A 21161-nucleotide genomic window follows, 5' to 3' on the forward strand; every position below is an offset into this window, starting at 1 on the left:
CTGACAGGTGACACATCACTGAGTTCTGTGTTTTACCCCAACCTCATGAGGTCATCAGATTACATAGCAAAATCTGTTGACAGACTCCCTTATATCCTACACCCCATGGACAATAACACCTGTTCTCATCTGATATTTGCAGGGTAGACACAGAACATCCATAATAGGTGACAGTCTGGACCTCTGCCACATGTATTGGGCCTCAGGGTCAGCCTGGCAAGTCATGACGGCGACCCTATGTAGGGAGCCTAGTGAATGTGCGTCATTCTACTCTAGAGAAACAGGAGGGTCTCGGAGTTAGGAGCTACATCTAGAAGATTGTTCTCTCCGGAGTGGACATACCATTGGAGCAGCCGCACAGGGGCCAAAGGGCCACTGTCTGCCACCTCCAAAAAGGAGGAATTGTGCAATGGCCCTCTGCTGTGTGCAATACATGGATGACACCCTGAGGGTGCCCGCTGCACTCAGCCGAGGGTCCCTGCACCACATGGAGGACAGGCCAACAGGCACTAACCATGGTGGCCCCTTACTGAGCACGGGCCCTGGCTATGATGGCAGGGCAACAATTGCACTGTCACGGTCCGACTGTCCCCAGTTAGACGCTGCTGTCTGGAAGCGACTTTCTCTACTGGACCCATAGGGTATGTATGCACGCGATCAGGAGGACTCATGCCCGCAGCGCTCATGTTACAGCACAGTGGGCAGCGCTGCCAGGTCCTGATCGTGTGCACATAGCCGAGTGCCCGGGTACAAAGGACGCGTCCGCTCCTGAGTGTCGCCACCGTCACGTGATCAGTCTACATACAAGGAGCACGCGCGTGTCCGCAGTAACCGGCAGCACAGACGGACGTGCCTTCTCCCGTCACCTAATCGCTGAGCGAGCAGCGCACTGACCCCCTCTCCGACCGGCAACGTCCTGCAGTGCTTCCTCCTGGGTAGGCGCTATAGCCGGGGTAGTGTCTAGAAAAGAGGCGCTCCTGTGAGAGGATGATGTCACCGGAAGGGGCGGAGCCGAGTGCAGAGGTTATCCCAGGAGGCCCAGAGCTGTGTGCAGCTGGAGATGAGGCTTGTGTGGACATGACGGTTGCGTCTAGAGTGGAGTGGCTCCTGTGAGGGGCGGGCCTCCTCCCAGCAGCGCCATTGTATCTGTGTGTGTACTGTAGCTACAGAGATGACTAGTAGTAGGCCGGAGACGCTACAAGGAGGGTTATAATTCCTCTGCACACTGTACTCGGCCCGTGTCAGCACCCGGGCAAGGGCCCACTCGGTGCTGGTTCTAACAAGTGCCCCCCACTCTGCTTGATCAGGGCCCCGGAACTTGCGATACCTGTCGTTGTTCACATTTGCGTCTGTGCGCGCAGGGTTTCATCCGCATAGATCCACATGCAACGAGGCTGAAGTTGGTTTCTTAGGCTACGTTCACATTAGCGCAAAAAACGACGCATGCGTTGCAAAACGCAGCATTTTTGCGTGCGTTTTGGTGCGTTTTTATTTGCGTTGTGCGTTGCGTCGCCGGCGCACAACGCAAATGTGAACATAGACTTATTCGGCAGTTTCTTATTCGGCAGTTTTTTCTTTTCTGCTTTTTGCATGTTTAACAACTAAAAATCAGCATCACAATAATAACATACAATGCAGTGAGGTGCCCTAATGTGAATACGCTTAAAAACGGCTACAAAAATAATGAAACTGGCACAAAAATGGGCATCAAAGTGGGCACCAAAGAGCGGTGAAGAAAGGGTTAAATGCCTTTGGGCCACTGATCTAACACTGCAGACATATAGAACAGGGCGCCCCACATCCAAACCAGTTATTTCCAGCCTGGCCCAAATGGGTTCTGGACACCAGAACTGGCATCAAATTGGGCAGACAGTCAATTCTTGCCATTTTAATAAGTAACTGATGTTTTTAAGGGGTTAAATGCCTTTGGGCCACTGATCTGACACTTAAAATACACAGACAGTGATGCCCTGCATCAAACCCAGGTCCCTTCAGCCTGGCCCAAATGGGTTCTGAGCACCAGAACTGGCATCAAAGTGGGCAAACAACCCATTTTCACAGATTTGAATAAGTGATGTTTTTAAGGGGTTTAATGCCTTTGGGCCACTGATCTGACACTTAAAATACACAGATATTTATGCCCTGCATCAAATCCAGGTCCCTCCAGCCTGGCCCAAATGGGTTCTGGGCACCAAAACTGGCATCAAAGTGGGCAAACAACCCATTTTCACAGACTTGAATAAGTAACTGATGTTTTTAAGGGGTTAAATGCCTTTGGATCACTAATATGACACTTAAAATTCACAGACAGTGATGCCTTGCATCAAACCCAGGTCCCTTCAGCCTGGCCCAAATGGGTTCTGGGCACCAAAACTGGCATCAAAGTGGGCAAACAACCCATTTTCACAGGCTTGAATAAGTAACGGATGTTTTTAAGGGGTTAAATGCCTTTGGATCACTAATATGACACTTAAAATTTACAGGCAGTGATGCCTTGCATCAAACCCAGGTCCCTTCAGCCTGGCCCAAATGGGTTCTGGGCACCAAAACTGGCATCAAAGTGGGCAAATAACCCATTTTCACAGATTTGAATAAGTAACTGATGTTTTTAAGGGGTTAAATGCATTTGGACCACTAATATGACACTTAAATTCACAGACAGTGATGCCCTGCATCAAATCCAGGTCCCTCCAGCCTGGCCCAAATGGGTTCTGGGCACCAAAACTGGCATCAAAGTGGGCAAACAGCCCATTTTCACAGATTTGAATAAGTAACTGATGTTTTTAAGGGGTTAAATGCCTTTGGGCCACTGATACGACACTTAAAATTCACAGACAGTGATGCCCTGCATCAAACCCAGGTCCCTCCAGCCTGGCCCAAATGGGTTCTGGGCACCAGAACTGGCATCAAAGTGGGCAAACAGCTTATTTTCACAGATTTGAATAAGTAACTGATGTTTTTAAGGGGTTAAATGCATTTGGATCACTAATATGACACTTAAAATTCACAGACAGTGATGCCTTGCATCAAACCCAGGTCCATTCAGCCTGGCCCAAATGGGTTCTGGGCACCAAAACTGGCATCAAAGTGGGCAAATAACCAATTTTCACAGATTTGAATAAGTAGCTGATGTTTTTAAGGGGTTAAATGCCTTTGGACCACTAATATGACACTTAAAATACACAGATAGTGATGCCATGCATCAAACCCAGGTCCCTCCAGCCTGGCCCAAATGGGTTCTGGGCACCAGAACTGGTATCAAAGTGGGCAAACAGCCCATTTTCACAGATTTGAATAAATAACTGATGTTTTTAAGGGGTTAAATGCCTTTGGGCCACTAATACGACACGTAAAATACACAGAAAGTGATACAGTGCTCGAGGGACCTGGGTTTGATGCAGGGCATCACTTTCTGTGTATTTTAAGTGTCAGATCAGTGGCCCAAAGGCATTTAACACCTTAAAAACATTAGTTACTTATTCAAATCTGTGAAAATGGGCTGTTTGCCCACTTTGATGCCAGTTCTGGTGCCCAGAACCCATTTGGGCCAGGCTGGAGGGACCTGGGTTGCTTGCAGGGCATTGCTGTTTGTGTATTTTACGTGTCAGATCAGTGGCCCAAAGGCATTTAACCCCTTAAAAACATCAGTTACTTATTAAAATGGCAAGAATTGACTGTCTGCCCACTTTGATGCCAGTTCTGGTGCCCAGAACCCATTTGGGCCAGGCTGGAAATAACTGGTTTGGATGCGGGGCGCCCTGTTCTATATGTCTGCAGTGTTAGATCAGTGGCCCAAAGGCATTTAACCCATTCTTCAGCGCTCTTTGGTGCTCACTTTGATGCCCATTTTTGTGCCAGTTTTATTATTTTTGTAGCCATTTTTAAGCGTGTTCACATTAGGGCACCTCACTGCATTGTATGTTATTATTGTGATGCTTATTTTTAGTTGTTAAACATGCAAAAAACAGAAAAGAAAAAATTGCCGAATAAGAAACTGACGAATAAGAAACCAACTTCAGCTCCGAATAAGAAACTGAACGAATAAGAAACCAACTTCAGCCTCGTCCACATGCATGCATCTATTTCACATGGTGTTAGCAAGGCCAGGTGTTCGCGTGCTTTTGCATGCGCATTTGTCGTTTCGAAGGGCACGGCGAATGCAACATTGCATTTTTGGAGGCCCAAATATTGCGCAATCAACCGCATGCGAATGATTGTGTAAAAAAAACCTCATTCCTGTCTGTGGGAACGCCTTGGTACGCAAGGAACGCAATTCGTTATTCTTGTCCAGGGAACTGTTACCACCTGCAAAAACACTGATGTATGAAAACCCTTTTCCATTACTTGTCCAATCCTTGTCCATTACTCCCAAGACTCGACGGAAGCACAAGACGGGTTGTCTCTTGGTGCTGGCGTCTCTCCTGGTGCTGCCATCTGTCTCTGGTGCTGGCGTCTCTCCTGATGCTGCCATCTGTTTCTGGTGCTGGCGTCTCTCCTGGTGCTGCCATCTGTCTCTGGTGCTGGCGTCTCTCCTGATGCTGCCATCTGTTTCTGGTGCTGGCGTTTCTCCTGGTGCTGCCATCTGTCTCTGGTGCTGGCGTCTCTCCTGGTGCTGTCTCTGGTGCTGGCGTCTCTCCTGGTGCTTTTGTGCTGCCGCCTCTCCTGGTGCTGGCGTCTCTCCTGGTGCTGCCGTCTCTTGGTGCTTTGGTGCTGGCACCTCTCCTGGTGCTGACGTCTCTCTTGATGCTTTGGTGCTGGCGCCTCTCCTGGTGCTGCCGTCTCTCTTGGTGCTGGCGTCTCTCCTGGTGCTTTGGTGCTGGCATCTCTCCTGGTGCTGCCGTCTCTTGGTGCTTTGGTGCTGGCACCTCTCCTGGTGCTGGCGTCTCTCCTGGTGCTGCCATCTGTCTCTGGTGCTGGCATCTCTCCTGGTGCTGCCATCTGTCTCTGGTGCTGGCGTCTCTCCTTGTGCTGCCATCTGTCTCTGGTGCTGGTGTCTCTCCTGGTGCTGCCATCTATCTCTGGTGCTGGCGTCTCTCCTGGTGCTGGCGTCTCTCCTGGTGCTGCCATCTGTCTCTGGTGCTGGCGTCTCTCCTGGTGCTTCCATCTGTCTCTGGTGTTGGCGTCTCTCCTGGTGCTTTGGTGCTGACGTCTCTCCTGGTGCTGCTGTCTCTTGGTGCTTTGGTGCTGGCGCCTCTGCTGTTGCTGGCGTCTCTCTTGGTGCTGGCGCCTCTCCTGGTGCTAGCGTCTCTCTTGGTACTAGCGTCTCTCTTGGTGCTAGCGTCTCTCTTGGTGCTAGCGTTTCTCTTGGTGCTGCCGTCTCTCCTGGTGCTGCCGCCTCTCCTGGTGCTGCCGCCTCTCCTGGTGCTGCCATCTCTTGGTGCTTTGGTGCTGGCGCCTCTCCTGGTGCTGGCGTCTCTCCTAGTGTTCTGTCCTCACTAGCTGAGGCAGGCTCATACGTAGCTATACAGTCAGCTAAACCGCTATACCGGGGTCCAATAAGGAGACTGTGGTTGAGTCTGTGCTTTATTAAACGTAGTGGTATATTGATGCGGTGAAACTGTGAACAATGATATACATAGAATCAGTACATGGCATAGAACAGATACATAATACACATGATATACATTATGCATAACATTTAGAAAGCTAGTGACTAAACTGGGAGTACAACTGGTTAAACTAAGCTAATGTAGAGCAGGAATATCTATATGAAGCATAAAGACATACCGGCAATGCAATCGCAAGGGGGATGAAGTGAAGCGTCTTTCCTTGAAGGCAAACTGAAGAAAGTGAAAGGAAAAATGGAGGCTGAGCTACCATAATGCATTGCAAAGGAGGAGGAGAATCAGACATGGATAATACAAAAACAAGATTGAACTGCCAACATAATTCTGACCGCTAGAGGGAGCCAAAGCATCACAGATGAATAAAGGCATGAATATATCAATACTGTATACTGAGGAAACTGCAATTATGCAAGCAAATAATCGGAGGTAGCAAATTGGATGGCGGAGACAGAACACTCCCCGTCTGGCATCAACGGATGTCACTACTCCTTTCTTCCGAAGGCAACAATAGGACCAGTTCAGATACCGGTCTGGAAAATGTCTTAGGTTCATTCCCTTTGGTCATCCTTAGCTCAACTTTGCGGACGTTGCCGTCCTTGCTCGGGAACGTTGTGGTAACTAGACCAAGTGGCCACTGGTTCCGGTGAATCTGACAGTCTTTCACAAGAACAAGGTCACCTATGTTCAGATTAGGTTTAGTAGATTGCCACTTCGTCCGTGGCTGCAGGGTAGACAAATATTGTTTGCGCCACCTGTCCCAGAAAGTATTTGCAAGACTTTGTACCTGTCTCCATTGGCGCTTGTAGAGGTCCTTCGCGTCGAATCCTCCTGGAGGGGCACTGGACAGTCCTGTTTTCTGGGTAAGTAAAGTAGCTGGAGTCAATAACAAGGGCTCCTCAGGGTCGTTAGGAACTGGAACCAGGGGTCTTGCATTGATTATAGCTGCAGCTTCAGCCATGAAGGTGATTAGGCTTTCGTGGGTAAGCCTCGCTGCTCCATTAGATTTTTCCATGTCACGAGTTCTGGTGGTCCCGAATGAGCGAGCTATATGAGTCAGGCAGGTAATGGCTCGAGTAAGTGACTTCCAACTTGAGAATCTGTCGAACCTGCAAGATCCAAGCTGGATAACAGAGGTCATTGTATGTAGTGTAGACACCTGAGGGCGGATTTCAGCATCTGAGTCCTCTCCTACAAGTTCGAAGGTGTCTGGAAAACATTCCTCAATGTACAATAGTTTTGGTCCAGAGAGCCACGTTGTGCTTCCTAGTCGACTTGCGTCAACTGCTCTAGTTGCATGATCTGCGGGATTCTGGTCTGTGGGTATGTAATGCCACTGCTGTGGGTGAACTGATCTCCTGATTCGTAGCACTCTGTTATTGACATAAACGTAGAATCGCCTGGTTTCGTTGTGGATATATCCCAGGACTACTTTGCTGTCTGAGTAGAACTTGGCCTGTGTCAGGTCGATATCCATTTCGGATGCGATGAACTCCGCTAACTCAACGGCTAAGACTGCGGCACAAAGCTCTAACCTGGGTATAGTGTGCTCTGGTTGTGGTGCGAGTTTGGCCTTTCCCATGACGAAACCAATGTGGCACTGACATTTGGAGTCTACAGTTTTGAGGTAGGCAACAGCGGCAATTGCTTTGACAGAAGCATGTGCAAATACGTACAGTCTTTGGCTCTGTATCTCAGTAGATGGCACAGGGGTGTATGGTCTTGGCATATGCAAGTTGGAGAGTGCCGCTAACGAGTTCTTCCACTCTTCCCACTGGATCCTCTTATCAGGTGGCAGAGGTGCATCCCAGTCAGATGTTTCCCTAGTTAAGTCTCTTAGTAGGGCCTTGCCTTGTATAGTAACAGGAGCTGCGAAACCCAAGGGGTCGTACAGACTGTTGATGGTAGACAGGACGCCTCTACGTGTGAAAGGCCTTTCTTCCTGGCTGACCTGAAAGGTGAAAGTGTCTGATTGTAGATTCCAGAGAAGCCCGAGGCTGCGTTGCATTGGTGCGGGGTCTGACCCCAGGTCCAGGTCTCTGAGACCATTACATAGGTCTTGAGAAGGGAACGCTTCCATGAGTTCTTGGCTGTTTGAGGCTATTTTATGAAGCCTAAGGTTCGAGCAGGCAAGCATGTCCTGAGCTCTTCTGAGAAGACTGATGGCAGTCTCATTTGAAGGCATGGCTTTTAGACAGTCGTTGACATAAAAGTCCTTTTCTATGAATTGTCTGACATCTGCTCCGTATTCTGGTTCTCCTTCCTGAGCTGACCTTTTGAGTCCGTAAATGGCGACTGCAGGTGAAGGACTGTTGCCAAAGATGTGCACTCTCATGCGATACTCTGTGACTTCTTTAGTAGGATCATTGTCTCTGTACCAGAAGAATCTTAGGAAGTTCCTGTCTCTCTCTCTCACAAGGAAACAATGGAACATTTGCTGGATGTCAGCGATGAAGGCAATGGAATCCTTACGGAAGCGCATAAGTACACCCAGTAGTTTGTTATTGAGGTCTGGTCCTGTCAGCAGAACGTCATTCAGGGAGACATCATTAAATTTAGCACTGGAATCAAACACGACTCTGATGTGGCCTGGTTTCTTAGGGTGGTATACTCCGAACATGGGTAGGAACCAGCATTCTTCAGAGTCTTTGAGAGTGGGAGCTAGTTCTGCGTGACGGTTTTCAAAAATCTTTGACATGAAGGAGAAAAAGTGATCTTTCATCTCTGGTTTCTTTTGCAGATTACGAGTGAGAGAGGAGAAACGTTGTAATGCCTGATTTCTGTTGTTCGGTAGACGTGGTCTGTGGGTTTTGAAGGGAAGAGGTGCGACCCAGCTGTTGGTCTCATCTTTAACGAGTCCCTTGTCCATTACCTCTAAGAACAACTTGTCCTCTACCGACATTGCCACTTGGTTGTCCTGCTTAGTTCTCTGGAAGACTGTGCCCCCTAACTGATCCTCATAGCTTCCCGACACTATACTGCTGTCCAGGGCTGCCACTAGAAATTTTGGGGCCCCATACTGGCAAAATTTTCGGGGCCCCCTTGAAACTCCGCTCAGGCTCCACCCCAGCCCCACCTCCAGGCTCCACCCCTCGAACTGTCCGCAGTCCCACCTCTCTCTCTTGGAAAATCTCCACTTCTCACCTATCACACACTGACAGTTCCCATCACCAGATCACACATATAGCCGGCAGCTTTTGTTTTGGCCAAAAGATTTTTTAAGCCGCCACCATAACACGGTAGACACTTTTGGCTGGGCCCTACTCTGCTGTAACCTATTAAATATTTGTTAAAATATGCAATACAATTTAGGTATATTTTTATTTATTTTTCAATTTTTAAAATGACCTATAATACTACATACAAGGATCAAATACCACAGCACTATGACCAGATGACATATTACCACCACAGTGATCGAATAATATAAAATACAAGGAACAAATACCACTACACCATGACCAGACCGCATATTACCACAAATGACTGAATACTACAATACTGATCAGTAATAAAAAAAAAAGCCACAGTACTATCACCATCAGTGCCATTATACACAGGAGATCTGTACTTAGTATGCAGTGTCTGTGTAGAGGTAATACAGTGATCACTGGTGACATTGTACACAGGACCTCTATATAGTATACAGTGTATAGTGTCAGTGTATAGGTAACACTGACTCACCAGTGACGTCTCTAGGTGAAGTCCTTCATCTTTCATCCAGCACAGACCGCCATCACTTCATCCAGCCAGGACTCGTCTCTGCAGGAAATAACACAGTTATCTCGAGTTCCGCTTGTAGAACACATTACTTAATTTTCCCACCCTTTACATTACACCACATGAAGAAGGCAACACAGTATCACTCTACACAGTAACAGCACCGCCCCCCATTTAAAACAGTATACTAAAAAAATAAAATAAATGCATCACTGCAATAATAATATCCCTTAATTAGCCCCTACGGTAATATTCGCCATCCTAGCCCCCGTGTGTCTCATTCCTGGCGTCAGCCATATGTTCTCCCATCCTGTCCCATATGATCTCCCCATCCTGCCCCATCTGTCTCCATCGTATCCATCCTGCCCCATCTGTCTCCAATCCTGCCCCATCTTTCTCCATTCTGCCCCATCTGTTTCCAATCCTGCCCCATCTGTGTCCAGCACTCTGCCCCATCTGTGTCCAGCACTCTGCCCCATCTGTGTCCAGCACTCTGCCCCATCTGTGTCCAGCACTCTGCCCCATCTGTGTCCCATCCTGCCCCATCTGTGTCCAGCACTCTGCCCCATCTGTTTCCAATCCTGCCCCATCTGTGTCCAGCACTCTGCCCCATCTGTTTCCAATCCTGCCCCATCTGTGTCCAGCACTCTGCCCCATCTGTGTCCAATCCTGCCCCATCTGTGTCCAGCACTCTGCCCCATCTGTTTCCAATCCTGCCCCATCTGTGTCCAGCACTCTTCCCCATCTGTGTCCAGCACTCTGCCCCATCTGTTTCTAATCCTGCCCCATCTGTGTCCAGCACTCTGCCCCATCTGTTTCTAATCCTGCCCCATCTGTGTCCAGCACTCTGCCCCATCTGTGTCCAATCCTGCCCCATCTGTGTCCAGCACTCTGCCCCATCTGTGTCCAATCCTGCCCCATCTGTGTCCAGCACTCTGCCCCATCTGTGTCCAGCACTCTGCCCCATCTGTGTCCAGCACTCTGCCCCATCTGTGTCCAATCCTGCCCCATCTGTGTCCAGCACTCTGCCCCATCTGTTTCCAATCCTGCCCCATCTGTGTCCAGCACTCTGCCCCATCTGTGTCCAGCACTCTGCCCCATCTGTGTCCAGCACTCTGCCCCATCTGTGTCCAGCACTCTGCCCCATCTGTGTCCAGCACTCTGCCCCATCTGTGTCCAGCACTCTGCCCCATCTGTTTCCAATCCTGCCCCATCTGTGTCCAGCACTCTGCCCCATCTGTTTCCAGCACTCTGCCCCATCTGTGTCCAGCACTCTGCCCCATCTGTGTCCAGCACTCTGCCCCATCTGTTTCCAATCCTGCCTCATCTGTGTCCAGCACTCTGCCCCATCTGTTTCCAATCCTGCCCCATCTGTGTCCAGCACTCTGCCCCATCTGTGTCCAGCACTCTGCCCCATCTGTGTCCAATCCTGTCCCATCTGTGTCCAGCACTCTGCCCCATCTGTGTCCAGCACTCTGCCCCATCTGTGTCCAGCACTCTGCCCCATCTGTTTCCAATCCTGCCCCATCTGTGTCCAGCACTCTGCCCCATCTGTGTCTAGTACTCTGCCCCATCTGTGTCCAGCACTCTGCCCCATCTGTGTCCAGCACTCTGCCCCATCTGTTTCCAATCCTGCCCCATCTGTGTCCAGCACTCTGCCCCATCTGTGTCCAGCACTCTGCCCCATCTGTGTCCAGCACTCGGCCCCATCTGTGTCCAGCACTCGGCCCCATCTGTGTCCAGCACTCTGCTCCATCTGTGTCCAGCGTTTTGCCCCTTGTCCAGCACTCTGCCCCATCTCTGTCCAGCACTCTGCCCCATCTCTGTCCAGCACTCTGCCCCATCTCTGTCCAGCACTCTGCCCCATCTATGTCCAGCGTTTTGCCCCTGTGTCCAGCGTTCTTCCCTGGGCCCCCCGAATCGCCGCTCTCAAGGAAAAAAAAAAAAAAAAAGTTCTTCTTACCTGGCCGTGCTCCTGCGGCGGGCGAAGTTCTCTGTCTCCACGCAGCAGCAGCGTGCACTCACCGGCGAGTGACAATGATGTCAGACGCCGGCGACATGTACGCACGCTGCGGCTGACGTCGGCTGCCAGCCTCAGATTGGCTGGCGGCTGTTAACTATTGACGTGCGGGCCCTCGCCAATAGCTTTAAACAGCTGCAGCATCGGTGCTAAGGGCCAGGTTAGCCTGTGGCTGCCGGTAGGGGCCCGGTGAGCAGATGAGACAGGGCCCGATGCGGGCCTCCTCTGCCCACCGGGCCCCATATGCCAGTCACGGCCGTCATGCCGTGATGGCGGCCCTGTAAAATGCTCACATATATACATACAGTATACCAGTATATGACGTCTTCTCACGCATTATAGGTGAGGTGTGTTATTAAAGATAATTCATAAAAATACACACATGCATTGTGTGCTGGCATTAGGGTACAGAGTGCAGCACTCCTCTGCAGACATCGCTTCTCTACACTGATAGAACTATAATATATATACATACACATATACACACACACTGTACACTATACATTACGTACAATATATACTACAGATACAAGGATCATATATATATACACACACTGTACGCTATACATTAACTACACTATATACTGCAGATACACTATTACATATACAAGGATCATCTCCAGTATACCCATACACTTATTTACAAACAAGAAAATACATATACTGCACACTATATATTACATACACTATATACACATACTACCATACGCACACTATTATATATACTTACCTATGCTGCAGGGCCTTCACCACCTGCACCATTATCCCAGGACAGCGGACAGCCAGGGCAAAAGTCAGCAGGAGACTATAGAGCGGCTGCTGTCTCTTCCAGTGCACACTCTTGGTCACCCCCTCCCCCGGTCCCGACTGCAAGTGATGAGTACAGGGAGACTTCCTACACAGCAGTTTCCTAGCACTGGTGTTATGGAGGGACAGTGTAGTGTAGCCTAGTGCAGTGCCGGCAGCTTGATCCCACAGGAATAGTGGGGCCCCGGGGTCCCTCCTGCAGCCCAGTGAAGCCCTAGTTCTGGAGCCACTAGGAGGCAGCACCACAGAATTGCTGACCTTTACTGGCTTCAATCTCTTCCTGCAGAGCTCCGGTCACTGCTGCTGTTATGTTCTGGAGTAGGTGACGGTCACGGTGAGAGATGCTGGAGGCGGAGCCTCTGCTGGAGGCGGCACCGAGCTCAAGTCCTTGTGCAGCGTCTGCTGCAGTGAGTGCGGCCACATCAGGCAGGAGCGATGTAATCACCTCATAATGCCTCCAGCCCAGCAGGAAAAGAGGTGGGGCCCAAAGTGTATGAGACATGCTGACTGCGTGTCTGGTCAGTCCGGGCCCTCCCCCCTTGCCTCTCCTCAGCGGGCCCCTTACACATGTAATGGCTGTAATGCCCTGATGGCGGCCCTGCTGCTGTCGTGAGTAAAGTCTATTAAATGATCAGGTAGTTGGATGCTGTGTGGCAGTTCCCTGACATGGAACTCATTGTTACAAGGTTGAAACAGAGATGGACGTCCTTTCTCCAATGTATTTGTCAGCATGCTTGTCACAGAAGATGGGGCGTGCATGCGTCCCAATCATACGTTGCCAATTATGACCCATCCTAGGTCTAGCTTTTGGGCATAGGGAGCATTGTGGAGTCCGTTGATATGACGTCTCACTTTATGAACCTGTAGGATATCTCTCCCCAGCAGCAGAATTATCTGGGCCTGATGGTCGAGTTCCGGTATGAGGTGTGCTATTTGTTTTAAGTGAGCGTGATGGATTGCTACATCTGGCGTAGGGATTTCTGATCTGTTGTCTGGGATCTGGTTACATTCGATGATCGTAGGTAGTGGTAGGCAGAGTTGTCCGTCTAAAGACTCAATCTGGTAGTCAGTAGCTTTCCTGCCTGCTGTTGTCACAGTACCTGCACACGTCTTTAAGGAGTAGGGAGTGCTTGGCCCTTTGATGTTGAATAGGTCAAAGAACGTTGATCTAGCCAAGGATCGATTACTTTGGTCATCTAAGATAGCATACAGTCTTACAGCTTGGTCTCTATGGCCCTTCGGGTATACTTTGACGAGGCATATTTTTGAACAGGACCTACTGTCTATTGTCCCTTTGCAGACCTCGGTGCATTGTGAAGTGATCTCTGGCGTAGCTGTATCAGTGTTCCTTTCCTCCCCGCCATGCTCACTGTCAGCTGGCGTGTTTTGTGTACTCCATGGAGCTGGGCCAGGGTGTAGAGCGGTGTTATGATCTTTGGTGCCACATTCTGTGCATTTTACACTGACCTTGCAATCCTTGGCGAGATGAGCTGTGGACAAGCAGCACTTGTAGCAGATACCGTTTTCTTTCAGGAAGCTTCTGCGATCTGGCATAGATTTTCCTCTGAAGGCTCTGCATTTCAGGAGAGGATGAGGCTTCTGATGAAGTGGGCACTGCTTGTCAGGGTCCTGCACCTTTGTCTCTGATTGGGAGCAGCCAGTAGACCTGTAATTAGAACCTGGAGAAGAAACATAAGTCTTGTGTACTGCCACAGATGTTCTGCATGGATTTGCAGGTGGTGATGGTGTGGCATATGGTATTGCAAAGTCAAAGCTGGGATCGTTTCTAATTCTCGCTTGTTGGTGTATGAAGTCTACAAAAACGGAGAAGGGAGGGAATGGAACGCTGTGTTTGTATTTATACGTGGAACCATGTGTGAGCCACCTCTCCTGTAGATTGTAGGGCAACTTCTGGACTATAGGGTTAACACCTCTGGCTGTGTCGAGAAATGCAAGTCCCTGTAGGTCGTCCTCGTATTTGGCAACTTGGACTTCCTTTAGCAAGTCGCTTAGCTCTCTAAGTTTCTGGAGACCTTTGTTAGATATTTTAGGAAAGTCATCGATTCTTTTGAACAAGGCTCTTTCTATTACTTCTGCTGAGCCGTAACACTCATCCAGCCTTTTCCAGATTTCTTTGAGGCCAGTCTCAGGGCGGTTTATATTAATGTCTCTGATCCTTACTGCGTGTTTGACTGACTCTTCTCCCAGGTATTTGACTAACAGGTCTATCTCTTCCCTGTGTTGTAGCCCCAAGTCTCTAATGACATTTTGGAAAGAAGCTTTCCAAGCTCTGTAACCTTCAGCTCGGTCAGTGAATTTCATGAGTCCCTTGGCAACCAGTTCACGTCGTGTGAAGAACTTGGCAAATTCTGTCGTGAACCGGTTGTCAGCAGAGTATACTGGTGATGGGTCGCCCTGATAATGATGTGAGGTGCGTTCGTACCTGTTAGTGTCCTCAGGGTGGCACCAGCCGGTGTCGTATTGCTTCGGCCTGGTGTACGGTGTGTCAGCAGGGTGATCCACGTTCGTTACCTGGTAAAGGGCAAGGTAGTCATTAGCAGAGTTGTTTTGCCTCACATTTTCGAGTTTGTTTCTGTCCTGAGCCTCGTGACGACTCTCGCTCACTTCGCTGGAGGTTTCGTATTCTGGTTTTGGTACTGGTTCAGGGTTATAGTTTGGATCAGGAAGGTCATTAACATACTGAGATGTGCGTTGTGGTGAGTCTTGCAGTGGAAACTCCAGACTCGACGTACTGCTTTGGCTATGCAGCTTGGGATTTTGCGCGGCTTCTAGCGATTCTGCTTCGGCGAGGGCTGCGGCAGCTTCCCTTTTTGCTGCTAGGCTTTCTAAGGCGGCATCCACACGTGCCTTCTCTAACTGCGTTCTTCTCTCTTGGTCGGCTCTCTCTAAGCGTGACCTTCTCTCTTGCTCGTCTCTCTCTAAGCGCGACCTTCTCTCTTGCTCGTCTCTCTCTAAGCGCGACCTTCTCTCTTGCTCGTCTCTCTCTAAGAGTGACCTTCTCTCTTCGTCATCTAGGCGTGCTTTTTCTAATTTAAATTGCATCTCTTGGTCAGCAAAGCTCGCTCGTATTTTGGCGGCTTCAGCATTTGCGCGGGCAATGGCGACCGCGCTGCTGATGGATGTTGTCTTTGAGGAGACGGAAGTAACAGATCTTGTCCTATGTGATTTGTGAGACATGGTGTCTTGGGAGAGTTCTTGGCTGTGCAGAGATTGCTGCAGCTGTATTCAGTCTCTGTGTAGCCGGTGACTTGAATCCCACTAGTTGGATGGCTGCCGTTTCACTGTTCTGTCCTCACTAGCTGAGGCAGGCTCATACGTAGCTATACAGTCAGCTAAACCGCTATACCGGGGTCCAATAAGGAGACTGTGGTTGAGTCTGTGCTTTATTAAACGTAGTGGTATATTGATGCGGTGAAACTGTGAACAATGATATACAGTTAGGGCCAGAAATATTTGGACAGTGACACAATTTTCGCGAGTTGGGCTCTGCATGCCACCACATTGGATTTGAAATGAAACCTCTACAACAGAATTCAAGTTCAGATTGTAACGTTTAATTTGAAGGGTTGAACAAAAATATCTGATAGAAAATGTAGGAATTGTACACATTTCTTTACAAACACTCCACATTTTAGGAGGTCAAAAGTAATTGGACAAATAAACATAACCCAAACAAAATATTTTTATTTTCAATATTTTGTTGCAAATCCTTTGGAGGCAATCACTGCCTTAAGTATGGAACCCATGGACATCACCAAACGCTGGGTTTCCTCCTTCTTAATGCTTTGCCAGGCCTTTACAGCCGCAGCCTTCAGGTCTTGCTTGTTTGTGGGTCTTTCCGTCTTAAGTCTGGATTTGAGCAAGTGAAATGCATGCTCAATTGGGTTTAGATCTGGAGATTGACTTGGCCATTGCAGAATGTTCCACTTTTTGGCACTCATGAACTCCTGGGTAGCTTTGGATGTATGCTTGGGGTCATTGTCCATCTGTACTATGAAGCGCCGTCCAATCAACTTTGCAGCATTTGGCTGAATCTGGGCTGAAAGTATATCCCGGTACACTTCAGAATTCATCCGGCTACTCTTGTCTGCTCTTATGTCATCAATAAACACAAGTGACCCAGTGCCATTGAAAGCCATGCATGCCCATGCCATCACGTTGCCTCCACCATGTTTTACAGAGGATGTGGTGTGCCTTGGATCATGTGCCGTTCCCTTTCTTCTCCAAACTTTTTTCTTCCCATCATTCTGGTACAGGTTGATCTTTGTCTCATCTGTCCATAGAATACTTTTCCAGAACTGAGCTGGCTTCTTGAGGTGTTTTTCTGCAAATTTAACTCTGGCCTGTCTATTTTTGGTATTGATGAATGGTTTGCATCTAGATGTGAACCCTTTGTATTTACTGTCATGGAGTCTTCTCCTTACTGTTGACTTAGAGACAGATACACCTACTTCACTGAGAGTGTTCTGGACTTCAGTTGATGTTGTGAACGGGTTCTTCTTCACCAAATTAAGTATGCGGCGATCATCCACCACTGTTGTCATCCGTGGACGCCCAGGCCTTTTTGAGTTCCCAAGCTCACCAGTCAATTCCTTTTTTCTCAGAATGTACCCAACTGTTGATTTTGCTACTCCAAGCATGTCTGCTATCTCTCTGATGGATTTTTTCTTTTTTTTCAGCCTCAGGATGTTCTGCTTCATCTCAATTGAGAGTTCCTTTGACCGCATGTTGTCTGCTCACAGCAACAGCTTCCAAATGCAAAACCACACACCTGGAATCCACCCCTGACCTTTTAACTACTTCATTGATTACAGGTTAACGAGGGAGACGCCTTCAGAGTTAATTGCAGCCCTTAGAGTCCATTGTCCAATTACTTTTGGTCCCTTGAAAAAGAGGACGCTATGCATTACAGAGCTATGATTCCTAAACCCTTTCTCCGATTTCGATGTGGAAACTATCATATTGCAGCTGGGAAAGTGCACTTTCAGCCCATATTATATATATAATTGTATTTCTGAACATGTTTTTGTAAACAGCTAAAATAACAAAACTTGTGTCACTGTCCAAATATTTCTGGCCCTAACTGTACATAGAATCAGTACATGGCATAGAACAGATACATAATACACATGATATACATTATGCATAACATTTAGAAAGCTAGTGACTAAACTGGGAGTACAACTGGTTAAACTAAGCTAATATAGAGCAGGAATATCTATATGAAGCATAAAGACATACCGACAATGCAATCGCAAGGGGGATGAAGTGAAGCGTCTTTCCTTGAAGGCAAACTGAAGAAAGTGAAAGGAAAAATGGAGGGAAATGGAGGCTAAGCTACCATAATGCATTGCAAAGGAGGAGGAGAATCAGACATGGATAATACAAAAACAAGATTGAACTGCCAACATAACTCTGACCGCTAGAGGGAGCCAAAGCATCACAGATGAATAAAGGCATGAATATATCAATACTGTATACTGAGGAAACTGCAATTATGCAAGCAAATAATCGGAGGTAGCAAATTGGATGGCGGAGACAGAACACCTAGTGCTGCCGTCTCTCTTGGTGCTTTGGTGCTGGCGTCTCTCCTGGTGCTGCTGTCCTGGTGAGGACAACAGTGGCTACGTAAGTAAAGAACTTTTGAAAATGTCTCTTAATTTTTCTTTCTGTTCCTTCAGACTGATTATCTCCTGGTGCTGCCATCTGTCCTGGTGCTGCTGTCTGTCCTTGTCCTGTGCTGACTGCTGTGCTATTGGACTACTGCCTGTAATGTAAGTATTGGTGTCTGTTTTTTGTTTGTTTTTTTGGGGGGCTACTTTGTGTTTGGTTCTTAACAAGGTTAACCCCTTCCTGACCTTTGACGCACCGTATGCGTCATGAAAACCTGTGCCAATCTGACCTGTGACGCAGCATATCCGTCATGGCCGGATTAGGCTCCTGCAGGCCGGGTGAAGGGGTTAACTGTAATTTCACCTGGCCTGCCCCCCCCCGTGGCTACGATCGCTCTGATTGCTGTTGAAAGTGACGTTTTACTTTCAATCAGAGCGATCAAATAGGTTCTATCACAGCGATCAAAATAAAAAAAATAATAAATAAACCCCCCCTTTATCACCCCCATAGGTAGGGACTAAAATAAAATAAAGAAAAAAAATTTTTTTTTCTTTGCCCCACTAGGGTTAGGGTTAGTTCACACTGCGTCTAAGCAGTCCGTTAGACGGAATACGTTACACCACGACATAAACGCGGTGTAACGTAGTCCGTTACGGCCGCCATTGACAGCAATGTCGGACGCATCACTAGCGCACGCCCACAATGAACGTACGCTAGGGATGTGCCGTCATTGAGTGACGGACCCGGAGACGCGGGCTGCAGCGTTTCCGGGTCCGTCACTGCTAGCACAGATAGAGCTAGCAGATGCTCTATCTGCGCTAGCGCGTTACAAACGTCGGCACTTGCGCTAGCAGCAGCCCGTTAGCGTATGTGCTGAAAGGGCTGCTGCTAGCGCAATGTGAACCTGGCCTTAGGGTTAGGGTTTGGGTTACGGCTAGAATTAGGGTTAGAACTAGGGTTAGGGTTAGAATTAGGCTTTGTGCACACGGTGCGGATTTGGCTGCGGATCTGCAGCAGATTTGGCTGCGGATCCGCAGCGGATTGGCCGCTGTGGATTCGTAGCAGTTTTCCATCAGGTTTACAGTACCATGTAAACCTATGGAAAACCAAATCCGCTGTGCCCTTGGTGCGGAAAATACCGCGTGGAAGCGCTGTGTTGTATTTTCCGCAGCATGTCAATTCTTTGTGCGTATTCCGCAGCGTTTTACACCTGTTCCTCAATAGGAATCCACAGTAAAATGCAGTGACTTTTACCTGCAGATTTTTCAAAAATGGTGCTGAAAAATCTCACACGAATCCGCAACGTGGGCACATAGACTTAGAATTAGGGTTGGAATTAGGGCTAGGGTTGGAAATAGGGTTAAGATTAGGCTGTGGTTAGGGTTAGGGGTGTGTTGGGGTTAGGGTTGGGATTAGGGTTGGGATTAAGGTTAGGGGTGTGTTGGGGTTAGGGTTGTGGTTAGGGGTGTGTTGGGATTAGGGTTGTGATTAGGGTTATGGCTAGAGTTGGGATTAGGGTTAGGGGTGTGTTGGGGTTAGTGTTGGAGTTAGAATTGAGGGGTTTCCACTGTTACGGCACATCAGGGGTCTCCAAACGCAACATGTCGCCACCATTGATTCCAGTCAATCTTGCATTCAAAAAGTCAAATGGTCCTTCCTCCCTTCCGAGCCCCGACGTGCGCCCAAACAGTGGTTTACCCCCACATATGGGGTACCAGCATACTCAGGACAAACTGGGCAACAACTTATTGGAGTCCAATTTCTCCTGTTACCCTTGTGAAAATAAAAAAATTGCTTGCTAAAACATCATTTTTGAGGAAAGAAACATGATTTTTTATTTTCACGGCTCTGCGTTATAAACTTCTGTGAAGCACTTGAGGGTTTAAAGTGGTCACCACACATCTAGATTAGTTCCTTGGGAGGTCTAGTTTCCAAAATGGGGTCACATGCGGGGAAGCTCCAATGTTTAGGGACACAGGGGCTCTCCAAATGCGACATGGTGTCCACTAAAGATTGGAGCCAATTTTTCATTGAAAAAGTCAAATGGCGCTCCTTCCCTTCCGAGCCCTGTCGTGCGCCCAAACAGTGGTTTCCCCCCACATATGGGGTATCGGTGTACTCAGGACAAATTGTACAATAACTATTGGTGTCCAGTTTCTCTTTTTACCCTTGGGAAAATAAAAAAAAATGTTGCTAAAACATCATTTTTGTGACTAAAAAGTTAAATGTTCATTTTTTCCTTCCATGTTGCTTCTGCTGCTGTGAAGCACCTGAAGGGTTAATAAACTTCTTGAATGTGGTTTTGAGTACCTTGAGGGGTGCAGTTTTTAGAATGGTGTCACTTTTGGGTATTTTCAGCCATATAGACCCCTCAAACTGACTTCAAATGTGAGGTGGTCCCTAAAAAAAATTGTTTTGTAAACTTTGCTGTAAAAATGAGAAATCGCTGGTCAAATTTTAACCCTTATAACTTCCTAGCAAAAAAGAAATTTGGTTCCAAAATTGTGCTGATGTAAAGTAGACATGTGGGAAATGTTATTTATTAACTATTTTGTGTCACATAATTTGTTTAACGGAATAAAAATTCATAATTTGAAAATTGCAAAATTTTCAAAATTTTAGCCAAATTTCCATTTTTTTCACAAATAAACGCAAAAATTATCGACCTAAATTTACCACTAACATGAAGCCCAATATGTCACGAAAAAACAGTCTCAGAACCGCTAGGATTCGTTGAAGCGTTCCTGAGTTATTACCTCATAAAGGGACACTGGTCAGAATTACAAAAAACGGCCAGGTCATTAAGGTCAAAATAGGCTGGGTCATGAAGGGGTTAAATTTTCTTCTTTCTTTTTTCCTGTAGTGTTTCACTTGACTGCTGTCTGCTCTTCAATCAAGTGAAGAAGTGACTGCTTCCCGGGGTGGACATGACACCGATTATGTAATCACATTTGATTACTGATGGGTATGTATTGACTGGTAATGCAAATACAGTAATCAATAAGCATGAAATATAAATGGCCGAGAGCATATTTAGTACTTAAGACAGCTCTCCCAATGTTAATAACAATATAGAAATACAGGAGTATCACTCCTAATTAAAAATGTAATATACTAGCGAAAAAGGGAGCATAGACACCAAAGATTATAAAAGAATATATATAGATATTTTATTGATTAACAAACATCAAAAAAGTAGCATACAAACAATTACATACATGACAGAATATATATAAAAAAATCCAACATGTGGAGAGGAGGAAAAACCAGCCAGTACACTAGAAGTTAGAACACACATCCATGATATGACCTGGGTAAGTATCAGAAGTCGCAAAATAAGAGGCGTTGGTCCTCTAGAGATGATTCCTCATTGTAGGAGTATGGGTCATTTTGGGACTTCTGATACGTACCCAGGT

At 47.6% G+C, this 21161-nt stretch overlaps 1 protein-coding gene and 1 long non-coding RNA gene across 5 annotated transcripts in view; one reads left to right on the top strand and one right to left on the bottom strand.

Moving 5' to 3' along the window:
• ERCC6 (ERCC excision repair 6, chromatin remodeling factor) overlaps positions 1-12112 on the bottom strand; it is a 259795-nt gene extending 247683 nt beyond the window's left edge. The window contains exon 1 of one of the 4 annotated variants that reach the window (XM_069753041.1): positions 12035-12112. In XM_069753041.1, coding sequence (XP_069609142.1) covers positions 12035-12066 — 32 coding nt within the window. In that variant the 5' untranslated portion in view covers positions 12067-12112. Of the gene's footprint in view, positions 1-805; positions 1000-12034 lie in introns of those variants that run through there. The other 3 variants (XM_069753044.1, XM_069753042.1, XM_069753043.1) reach the window with 3 other exon arrangements.
• LOC138665500 (uncharacterized) lies at positions 845-20704 on the top strand. Its single transcript, XR_011318479.1, has 3 exons — positions 845-935; positions 17814-17906; positions 20609-20704. It is a non-coding gene; the product is annotated as an uncharacterized lncRNA (long non-coding RNA).
• The last annotated feature ends 457 nt before the right edge of the window (positions 20705-21161 follow it).

Source organism: Ranitomeya imitator, chromosome 2 (assembly GCF_032444005.1).
Source record: "Ranitomeya imitator isolate aRanImi1 chromosome 2, aRanImi1.pri, whole genome shotgun sequence".
NCBI lineage: Eukaryota > Metazoa > Chordata > Amphibia > Anura > Dendrobatidae > Ranitomeya > Ranitomeya imitator.